This window comes from Carettochelys insculpta, chromosome 4, assembly GCF_033958435.1.
Source record: "Carettochelys insculpta isolate YL-2023 chromosome 4, ASM3395843v1, whole genome shotgun sequence".
Classification (NCBI taxonomy): Eukaryota; Metazoa; Chordata; order Testudines; family Carettochelyidae; genus Carettochelys; species Carettochelys insculpta.
Window position 1 is genome coordinate 22,904,785 of NC_134140.1, and position 12,005 is coordinate 22,916,789.

General features: G+C 47.5%; 1 protein-coding gene across 3 annotated transcripts in view; it reads left to right on the forward strand.

The window, feature by feature from the left end:
* The window catches only part of AFAP1 (actin filament associated protein 1), a 196,308-nt gene that overhangs the window by 161,475 nt on the left and 22,828 nt on the right, over positions 1 to 12,005 (forward strand). For 2 of the 3 annotated variants that reach the window (XM_074992437.1, XM_074992438.1), the window contains one exon: positions 9,774 to 9,891. In XM_074992437.1, coding sequence (XP_074848538.1) covers positions 9,774 to 9,891 — 118 coding nt within the window. Of the gene's footprint in view, positions 1 to 9,773; positions 9,892 to 11,603; positions 11,862 to 12,005 lie in introns of all 3 variants that reach the window. The other variant, XM_074992439.1, reaches the window with a different exon arrangement.

The following is a 12,005-nucleotide window of genomic DNA, read 5'->3' on the forward strand; positions in this document are numbered from 1 at the left end:
CATTTTTTCTTCACTCAGCATCCAGTGATAACCACATGTAAGAGAGATACCGGGTGGAAATGTTTTTGCCTGAACACTATTTGGCCTTCATTTTATGAACAAATGCAATATTAATCGAAATCAAGTCGGGTGGGGGAGGTGCAACTAAACCACATATTAGAAAGGAATGTTAAACATAACTTGCAGAATAATACAATTCTCCATCAAGTTATTGTTTAACTTTGTTGCACCACAGTAAAGTGAATGTAAGAGCTTATCAGTAAGCAGTCTAGAGCATTTCTCTTTTAACTTTTGATCCAATTATTCACATAAAATTAAAAGGAGAAATGAGAAATGATGTGGCCTTTCTTATCCATCCACATAGCGAAAACTCACAAGTCTCAATTACAACATCTTTCTGTCTAGCCTGGAATAATACAATGGTGCCCTATTCATTTGTTTTGTGTTATCATAGCACCTGGGAGCCCTAGTGATGGCCTGGGGCCCGTTAAATCAGGTTACCCCTCTCTTTACACCACTCTGCCATTTCCGCCCCCCAGCACCTCCTCGAATCATAGAAAATTAGGGTTAGATGATACCTCAGGAGGTCAAATAATCCACCACCCGTGCTTAAAGCAGGACCAACCCCAGATAAATCAGCCATCCAGGGCTTTGTCAAGCCTGGCCTTAAAAACCTGACAAAATGGAGATGCCATCCCATTCCCTTGGCAACCCATTCCAGTGCTTCACCATTCTCCTAGTGAAATAGTTTTTCCTAACATCCAACTTAGACCTCCGCCCCCTGCAACTTGCGACAAGGTGGGCGATGTAGTACTTTTTATTGGACCAAATTCTGTTGGTAAAGGAGAAAAGCTTTCGAGCTACACATCAAACATAAGTTGTATGTCTTTGTTTCCAACTTGCAAGCTCCTTGTGGCTTATCCATTCCTGCCTGACATCTTTCTTTTACTATCAAGATGTCAACTCTCACCTACTGTCGACGACCCGTGATGCCAGATGCAAAATGTCACTTGTTACATTTTCAAAGAAGAACCCTTGTGCTTTATCCCGTGCTGTCCCATAAACACTCATTATCCTCCTTCAAAACGCTCTTGCTATGCTGCTACCAATACATTTGACAACAGTTAGACGACTGGTGTGCTGAAGCCACTGCCTACCATTCTTGATTAATATTGTCTCATTGTTTTCATGCGCTCTCCCTCTGTTCCTGCTTATCTTATACTTAACTACTAAAATATTTGATGCAAGGACTGCTTGTATTCCTGTATGTAGTCCAGAAATATTTGGGTGGTATTTCGCATTAACAACAGCAAAAAAGAAAATTTGGAGTTTCTTGGCAGCACTTTGGTTTTTAGAACTATGATAAAACTAGGAGCATTTTTACCATGGTGAATTTTAATTTTCCTCCCTGCAGACTCTCATCTCAGAATTATATTGTCCAGTTAATATCAATATATATTTTTTTAAAAAATTCTTCTGTGGAGGACCACATGATAAATTCCAGGTTGAGGAGTTCATTGTCAGGTTGGTGGTGTAAAAAGTCAATTACAGTGCAAACCTACTTAGAAATAAAAGGCCTGAGTCTTTAAAGACACACACCAGTAACTACACGCCTGGAGTTTGATTGGTGTATTCATGTTTATAAAATTGCTCAGTTACTTAGGTTTATGTTGGATCAGGACCTAAGCCAGATTTTTCAATGTTACGTGGAACAAGGAATCAGTAAATCAGAGTTCTTCTTCAAGTGTCCCCGTGGGTGCTCCACGTTAGGTGTCGGGCTCGCCCCAGCGCCGCAGGTCGGATCTTCCAAGCAGTTTCTGCCGGACCGCGCATGCGCCGGTGCGTGCCGCTCCCTTGCGCGCTCCTGGCCACGTGCGCGATCCGGTCCCCGCCAGTTCCTCTTTAACCGCCATCAGCTGCAGATGGAATCTGCTCAGGCTACGGCCAGAGTTAGCGTATTTAATGTTTTAATTGTTTTAAAGTTTCTTCAGTCTTAGTTTAAGTTAGTCGGTTGTTGTTTTCAAAAAAAAAACAAAGAAAGGAATGGAATTCACAGCTTCCAATCCTAGTAACAAGTGGAGCACCGGAGGCCAGGAGCCTAGGGCCATTATCCCTCCTGCCGCGGCAGGCTTGATCCGAGAGGGGAACAAGCACAGAGAAGGTGCTAAGTACCCTATAAACAACTCAAAGACTCACCACAATGTCCTCTTCGGGATTCAAGAAGTGTGAGTCGTGCCGCGAGGCGATGCCAGCATCTGATGGGCACAGTCAGTGTATAAGGTGCTTGGGGGAATCCCATGTCACTCAGAAATGTTCCTTCTGCGCCAAGTTAACAGCCAGAGCACGGAAGGACAAGGAAATGTGGCTGAAAATGCTGCTGTTCGACAAGGCCCTCCAGCCAGACTTGCCGGAGCGGCCGCATCAGGAGGGACCCTCTGGGGCCCATAAAAGGAAAGCCGCGTCCCTAACCCCATCAGTGCAAAAACAGAGGAAAATCTCCCCAACCCGATCCCTGCCGGCAGCAACAGCGAGCGGGACGGGTGGAGCGCACAGCCCCCAGCCGCAGCTACAACTGATCGGCGGTGGCGCGGAGACGCACGTGGTAGAGGTTCAGCCTCCGATGATCAAACAGCCGCCCCGCACCACGGGCAGGGCGGCGGCACCGCAAAGAGCGGCACCAACCCCCGGGGAACTGGTGGCGCAGAGCGCGCAGGCATGCAACCTGCAGGCGCCGGGGGAGACCGCCCGCGCGGCACCGCTGAGGAGCGTGCCGAGCATGGTGCAGACTACGGGGCGGAGATCCCCTACGCGTCAGGGGGCGGAGCCACCCCCACAGGGGAGGGGAAAGGCAGCACAGAAAACACGGCACTGCAGTCCCTTTCCAGACAGGGCTGCAGAGCTGCTTTCTCTGAGCCCTCCGCTCGTGCTGCGGACTCCGAGAAGGCAGGGGTCACCCCTAGCCTATCCAGAGCCCCCATCTCCATTTCTACAGCCAGCCTCCCCATGGCTTGGACCACTTTCGCCCTTCTTGGTCTTCGAGCCACTTGAGTACTATCACAAATCGGTCTCTCCAGCGTCCCATGTCTCCAGAAGATCTCGCTCCCCCAGACGTAGGGGGTATGCACCAAGGGAGTGGTCCAGGTCACCATCCCAGGAGCAGTGCCCGTGTTGCCATGGTCACCCCTATCATGTGGGGCATAGACACCATAGGCATACTACCAGGGACAGATCCCCACAGTCGGTCCCGTATCCCCAAGGGCAATCGCGAACGGGGACAGAGACTCTCATATCTCAGAGGGAGTTGGTTCTGGAATCCCGGGATTTTCCCTCACAAGTTTCTAGTGAGTGGATGTACCACCGTCAACAGGACCCGGAGGGGTCCAGAGAGGCGTACCCTAGCGGTTCCTCACTGTCCTCCCCGGATGAGGCTACAGCCGCGGGGGACGTCCATCCTCTGGACGATCTCAAACAGTTCCAAGAGCTGTTTAAAAGGGTGGCCTTCACGCAAGGCATCCAGACAGCAGAGGTGCAAGAGAAGCACCATAAGCTCCTTAAAAATCTGAGACCTCCGGCCTCCTCTAAAATAGCCATACCGCTTGACGAAGCAATCTTGGAGTCTGCCACCACGATATGGCAGACCCCTGCGACTATTCTGCCTGTCCATAAGAGAGCGGACAAGAAATACTTCGTGCCGGCGAAGGGCATGGAGTTCCTGTTCAGCCACCCGCAACCAAATTCTCTGGTGGTAGAATCGTCTCAACAGAGATCAAAAACGTCTCAGTTCAAAACAGGGGGAACGGACAAAGATGCCAAGAAGCTAGAGCTGTTCGGCAGAAGGGTCTACTCCTCCTCCACTCTACTGTTGAGAATGGCGAATTATGCAGCCCATCTAGCGAACCACAATTTCGACAACTACTCTAGGTTAACCTCCCTCATGGACTCGCTTCCAGAGGACAAGAAGCCGGTGCTCAAGGCTATTGTGCAAGAAGGCTACGCGGCCTCGAGGACGGGAGTTCAGATCACCCTGGATGTTGTGGACACAGCAGCACGCTCAACAGCTACGGCAGTGGTAATGCGAAGGGAGACCTGGCTCCAAACATCGGGTATACCGAGGGATCTGCAGGCGAAGATCGTCGATCTCCCCTTCGACACGCAGAAGCTGTTTGCTGAATCAACTGACTCGGTCCTTCATTCTAGTAAAGACTCAAGAGCCACTCTTAGGACCTTGGGGATCTACACCCCTCCATACAGAAAGAAAAAGTACTACCCTCAGCAAAGGCGGTACCAGTATCAGCCACAGCGTCCCCAGTGCCACAGGGGTTACGAGCACGGACGACATCAACAGCATCAACAATATAGAACTCCCAGGCGACGTTCCCAACAGAGCCGTGTGTCCTCGGGGCAGGGCCAAAGGCCACAAGTTTGACACACAGATCCAGGGCTGCGCCATCACTACCATCGCACAATGTCATCTGAAGCTGTTATTCCACCATCGCCTCCGACCATTCTACGACCAGTGGCAAAGGATCACCACAGACAAATGGGTGCTGGAGATCATAGCCACGGGGTACGTGATCCCCTTCCAGTCGCTCCCACCGCCACAACCTCCACCCAGGCACCACCTGCAGGATGCCTTCCACGAAGCGAGACTCAAGCAGGAGGTAGACCATCTTATGCTCATAGGGGCAGTGGAAAGAGTGCCAGAGCAACTGCAAGGGAAAGGGTTCTACTCCAGATACTTCCTCACGGAGAAAAAGACAGGAGGCTGGAGGCCCATCTTAGATCTTCGAGGCCTCAACTGGTACCTGCGCAAGCAACGCTTTCGGATGATCACAATCGCCTCCATCCTTATGGCACTGGACGATGGAGATTAGTTCGCAGCCCTCGACTTACAAGACGCGTATTTTCACATAACTATCCATCCGGCTCACCGACGATTCCTCCGGTTCATGGTAGGCAAAGAACATTTTCAATACAAGGTCCTACTGTTCGGCCTCTCCTCGGCCCCCAGAGTCTTCACCAAGACCTTGGCAGTGGTGTCAGCCTACCTGCACAGACATGGGGTATTTATATTCCCATATCTGGATGACTGCCTACTCAAAGGGGCCTCGGAGGAGGAGGTACTACGCATGATACGCGTCACAGCAGGCACATTCTCTTCGCTCGGCCTGGTTATCAATCTGGCAAAATCAAAGATAGACCCCACACAGGACATAGAGTTCATAGGGGCACGCATAAATTCTATTACAGCGAGAGTGTATCTACCAGAGACATGCTTTCGGGCCATCGGCTCCCTCTTGCAAGTCATCACCTTCAGCCCTACGGTGCCGGTTCTGACGTGCTTACAGCTGCTGGGCCACATGGCAGCAGCGACGTTCGTAGTACAGAACGCCAGGTTACACATGCGCAGCATGCAGCACTGGCTGGCGAGCGTATACAAACCGGCAGCACACACCGTTCACAGGGTGGTGTCGCCCACGACAGAGGTGCACAAATCCCTGCAATGGTGGGTAAACCCCAAGAACATGCTAACAGGGGTACCCTTCCACCAGCCGCGAGTATCAGTTTTTCTTACTACAGATGCCTCCCACATAGGGTGGGGAGCACACATAGGCGAAGAGGTGACGCAAGGACTGTGGTCCTCCATGGAACAGTCACTGCACATAAATATACTGGAGCTCAGAGCAGTGTTCAACGCCTGCAGACACTTTTGAGACCATATACGAAGCAAAGTAGTCGGGATCAGTACAGACAATACCTCCACCATGTTTTGTATAAATCGGCAAGGAGGAGCTCGGTCCCGTGCCTTATGTGCGGAAGCAGTCCGGTTGTGGAACTGGTGCATCGCCAACAATATAACCTTGAAAGCCTTGTACTTACCAGGCGCTCACAATGTGAAGGCAGACCAGCTGAGCAGGCGTTTCGCACTCACGCACGAGTGGCAGATCCGTCCCGATCTGCTACAACCGATTTTTCACGCATGGGGCTTTCCCCAGATAGACCTGTTTGCCACTCAACACAACAAGAAGTGCCCACGATTCTGCTCCAGGGCAGGACTGGGACGGGGGTCCCTGGGGGACGCATTCGCGATCTCCTGGAGGGGCCCCCTGCTTTACGCTTTTCCTCCCACAGTGCTGATCCACAAAGTCTTGTAGAAAGCCAGGAGGGAAGGAGCCCGAATGATCCTGATAGTCCCAACGTGGGATTGACAGCAATGGTTCCCCCTACTCCTGCGCATGTCGGACCGTCCACCGATGCCCCTCCCGGTGGCGCCGGATCTGCTCACGCAAGCCCAGGGGTCCATAGTGCATCCGCACCCCCAAGGCCTGCGACTACAAGCGTGGTTAATCCATGGCTCAGCTCCCTAGAGAGCACATGTATGGAGGAAGTGCAACAAGTCCTAGAAAGTAGCAGGAGGACTTCCACCAGGAAGACCTACAAGCAGAAATGGACTCGCTTCACGGCATGGTGTTCTACCAAACAGTTAGCCCCCCTTTCGGTGCCTATACCTGTAATATTAGAGTATTTACTGGACCTCAAGAGAGGAGGACTCTCACTATCCTCGTTAAAGGTCCACCTTGCTGCCATTTCGGCGTTCAGACACGAAGAGGAAGGGCACACGGTGTTCGCCCATCCCATGGTTACCAGGTTCCTCAAAGGGTTGGTAAACCTATACCCCCCTCGGAAACCGCTTCCACCTTCGTGGAACTTGGACCTGGTGCTTAATGCGCTAACGGGACCACCGTTTGAGCCTTTAGCCACGGTTTCCCTCCTCCTCCTTACAATAAAGACGACCTTCCTTCTCGCAATCACATCAGCTCGCAGGGTGAGCGAGCTTGTGGCAGTTATGGCAACGCCACCCTGCACAGTATTTTTCAAGGAGGCGGTAACCATACGGCTGCATCCAGACTTTGTTCCTAAAGTTTCTTCTGAGTTTCATATTAACGAAGCTATTGTTTTACCCTCGTTTTATCCAAAGCCTCATCACTCGAACAAAGAGGCATGCCTACACCTCCTGGACGTGAGGAGAGCGCTAGCCTTCTATATAGACAGGACCAAGTCCTGCCAGAAAATGGATAGACTCCTAGTCTCTCTCGCTCCCATTTCGAAAGGAGAAGGTCTCTCTTCGCAGAGAATCTCGAAGCACATCGTATCCTGCATAAAAATGTGCTACGAACCCAAAAGACTCCTTTACTGGCCACGCCCAGGGCTCACTCCACTAGGGCGGTGGCAGCATCAACAGCCTTTTTCAAGGGCGTTGCGCTAAAAGACATTTGCAGAGCGGCGACCTGGTCATCCTATGACACCTTCGCCAAGCACTACGCCCTTCACAGGGTATTCCAAGAGGATACCCAGCTCTCGACAGCGGTCCTCTCGGGGACAAGCTGCACATGATCCGATTACCCACCTCCTATTTTGGGTTACTGCTGGGTAGTCACCTAACGTGGAGCACCCACGGGGACACTCGAAGAAGAAAGAGAAGTTACTCACCGTAGTAATGGTGGTTCTTCGAGATGTGTCCCCGTGGATGCTCCACCACCCGCCCATCCTCCCCGCTTCGGATCTCTGTTTAGTGTTTTGCAGGAGCATCTGAGGCGGTTGGTCAAGGAACTGGCGGGGACCAGATCGCGCATTTGGCCAGGAGCGCGCAAGGGAGCGGCGCGCACCGGCGCATGCGTGGTCTGGCAGAAACTGCTTGGAAGATCCAACCTGCGGCGCCGGGGCGAGCCCGACACCTAACATGGAGCACCCACAGGGACACATCTCGAAGAACCACCGTTACTACGGTGAGTAACTTCTCTTTTTTCCATGGTCGGGATTGCAACATAAATATTTTGTGCAAAGCTGTTAATTGCAAACAACTATAAATTCTTCAAGACCTTTTATTCATCTGCATGGAAGGATATTGGAAGCTTCTGTCACAAAGGAAGCATGTTTTGGCTGCGAAACATAAATGCAAAAATAGTAGATGTACCGTAAGGGTGAAACTCACACTGTGCATGTGACCAGCAAAAGGGCTATTTGCCATATGATTTCCATTTGATCCATAAAAGTAGGGCTTAAAGTAAGACTTAGAAGGCACACAAGTTGTCTTTTTTTGTTTGTTTGTTTCTTTTGGGGGTTTTTTCTTTTTTTTGGCTCCTCTGCAGAGGGGTGAATTTCACTATATACCCCCAAGAAAAAAAATTCTCCAAAGATATAGCAATAGTTAAAATGTATCAGTGAACATTGTGCACAATAATTCTCTAACCTGCCATTTAATCCATAGAGGACACCAGGTTTCTGTTTTCATAAAGCAATGTGTAATATGTTCTGATTATAATTAAAGACTGTGCACAGTGTAACACTTCAAAGCGTACAGTGTGGTACTAGTTATTTTCTAGGTTATTTTACAGCTTGGTGTGACTTTTGAAGTATGTACATTCTCCCAAGGATCAGATCTTGGAACGAGCTGAAGCTTTTCAGCTTCTTTTGAATTTACTGGGAGTTGAGGGTGCTGACTGAATACCTCATAAGACCAGGCTCTAAATGCTGACTGTTAATATATCTATTGTCACATACATTGTTCATCATTCTGTGTGAATGGAATAAAATATAACATGTATGGAATGCTTTTCTCACCAGATTTATGACCCATATGGAGAAACAAGAGATCCATGTACCTTGCTGCACGATTGTATTGTATTTTATTGTCAACTTCAGAAATCAAATATCTCTTTTTCTAACCTTAGTTTTCCTTCTTATTCCTTACTGGCTGTGTTTCAGGGGTTACTTATGAAAGCCAGTTGTTCTCTGAATCATACCTATTGTTGCTTCGGACCCAAACCTGCACACTCCTTCAAATGGATAGTCCTTCATTACCACAAGGAGCCTCTCTGAACTCAGTAGTGGTCTGCATAAATACAGGATCCCACAAGAGCTGGATCAAAATGGTTCCTTTTAAAAAAATTAAAAGCACTCCAGACTATACGAGTGTTCCCGTTTCAGAGTTTTCACACCCCTGTGTGAGCAATAGCTGAAGTGCACACAGAGTCAGGCAAGGGAGCCAAAGAACATAGCAGCATGTCACAACCTGATCACAGTCAAAATTTACATAGCAGCAAACCAAGAACAAAAATAATTTTAAAAATGCAAAAAAGTTTCAGAAAAAGCTTTCATGGAATTGAAAAATGTTATTGGAAACTAAAAGTTTTCAAAATTTTGGTTTTCACGTGTATGTTGCTTTTGCAGAAAAAAATGCATTTGTGAAATTGTGACCAGCTCAGGGTTCCACACACTCGGGGTATTTTGCTTGGCTTACTTCTGTGCCTAAAACAATTGCAGTAAAGCCTTGGGTCATTCTCTCCTGCCCACCCCCCAACCTCCACCCTTGCACTCCATCTCATTCTATCCTATCGAGACACAGCAGGAAATTTTTTATTGAGGTCTGGCAAATGGTTTATATCAGCAGGTTTCCATGTGACACCATAAAGCAGCCACAGCTGTCTCTATCCTGGCTTTCACACAGTCTTTCACTTTCTCTTATGATTATGGTACAGAACATATGCTGTGATATTGGATGTTAGCAGCCAGATACGAGTAAAATACAGAAGGTTTTGGTTTGGTTTGGTTTGGTTTTTTCACAGAGGTTGCAGAAGAAGGAAAACTATCTGCAGCTTTAATAGAAAGAGAAGCTGTGTGCTTCCAGAACTGGCAGATAATCAAGTGTGGGTGTAGCATCATTGAATCATCATTCAGAGTAAGGACCAAGTGGTGTTTTTTGTTTTACATAGTTTTATGAACAGACGTGTTATATCTACTAATCCATATCGAGGAAGCACTGGCAATGGCTACGCATGTCCCAGTGGACTGGCACTTCATTATGATGATGTTCCCTGCATAAATGGATCGGTAAGAATTTAATTTCTACAGTGCAAATGGCTTACATGTGTTGAACGCAAGGACATCTCAAAAACTGTATTACCTCATTGAATGCCACTGGGCAGATTCCAAATGAACTCGAGTTTTCTACTCTTTATAATCAGGAACCACAAAAGTTCTCTCATCTGCAGACTATTGAGGGAGTGAGACATATTGTTTAAATTAACTAGTTCATGAGCCAGCATATATTGATACAAACAACTGCCTGTCCATCAGTTTGTGCCAAATCCATTAATAAAATTCTTGAATTTGTAAAGAAACTTTCATTAGACCAAGTCAAAACTCATGGCTTGATTGTGCCAGGCCTCTGTGTTGGATGTTATGAAGTAAGTGCCACAAGCTGTTACTCTGTGCCCCCTTGCAGGCATATGGTACTATCCAGAGAAGAGCTGACAGTAGTGCTGTCCATTACCAAGGCTTCCACTGACAGCTGGGAATGCAGGCCTTGGTCCCACCCCATCCTCTGTGTTAGGAGTGGGGAAAGAAGTGCATATTTGCACACAATGACGTGTGGCCTCTAGACACTCATTTTTGGGCACTGCAGATCAGCATAGCTCCTAATTTGGGCTCTGTCTTAAAGGCAGATTGGAGATCTCAGTCTGAAAATTGAGATAAATATACAGAAATTTGAGGCATAATTAGTCTCAGACAAATGTGATCTTCTCTCTCATGACGTGTCAGACTAGTACTAGGGAAATGTCTTTAAGGAGTAGGACACAACCAAGTGTTTGGTGAGTGGGATGCATACAATGTTGCCTCCCTTTTTTTTTTAAAATACACCTGTGTGCGGAATAAATTTTATGCGCATCAAGATATGTATAGGTGTGCACCACCAATAGAAGCATATGCTGCTGGCGGTGGGCATCCAGGGCACTCTGCTAATCACATGGGCAGCATATGTAGTTCTTGGATGTACTTGCCACAGCACCTGAAGAGGGCACTCTGACAGGGTGGATTAAGCAAGGCACTTAGGCATGAAGATCCATGGCTTCTTTTACGATGCAATGAATGAATCCCTCGGTTATTATCATTGAGTTCTCCAGTTTTATGGAAATGGAAAATGGCCTGGCATTATTTTAGGTATTTATTTAGCTCAGTAATACTGTTTCCAAGAAATAAAAAAAAAAAAACAATGCGAGCACACAAGTAGCTAATAGTTACTGAAAAGACACATGGCTTGAAGAAAATCCTCACAGCTTCTGCTAGTTGCCACATCTGAAAAATCTGTATTACCGGGTTAGTTTAAGCAAAAGACACCCTGAAGATTTTCCTAAAGGCTCATCTTCATTTCCCATGAGTGCCACATGATTGTCCTTCCTTATATGAGGAGGTAGTTATCAATATCTGCACTGGAGCACCTTCTTTCTCAGAAATACCATCTAGAAAATAATAATAACAATAAAGTAGCATAAGGGGTAGTGTCACAGTCCCCGTTTTTCTGCTTAACAGAAAACACAAGAAAATTCAGTTAATGAAATAGGTAACCCGGTCCTCCCTTTTCCCCTGGCACTTGAGCACACTATAGCTACCTGTAGACCAGAGTGGCTCAAATGTCAGGAAAAATCAAAATCTTGCTAAACTCAGAGGGTTGTAATGATTCTGAATAACCTGCTTATGTTTTAATTTTGCATAGGTTCTGCATGATATTTTGTTTACTAACAGCACAAGTGTGTGTGTTGCAGTGGGAACTGGAAGATGACTTTCCTACTTCTCGTAGCAGAAACATGGGAGAAGAAGTGCTTTATGATAACGCAGGCCTGTACGATAACTTGCCGTCTCCGAAAATCTTTGCACGCTATCCACCTGCTGACAGAAAAGCCAATAGGTTATCTACTGACAAACTCTCTTCTAACCATTACAAAAACCCTGTCTCGTCCAATCTGTCTTCTGCTCAGTCTGTCACTAACACCTCTGCTATGGGGAGGGGATCTGGCTCTCAGGTACAATGTTTTATATTATAACAAACCCTTTTACCACAGTTCTATTTGTATCTTAGGCTACAGTGAACTCTTTCATATCCTCCATTCTATCATCCAGAACTCTCAATAACTGCCATTTTAACCATAAGTAAATTTTAGTTACAT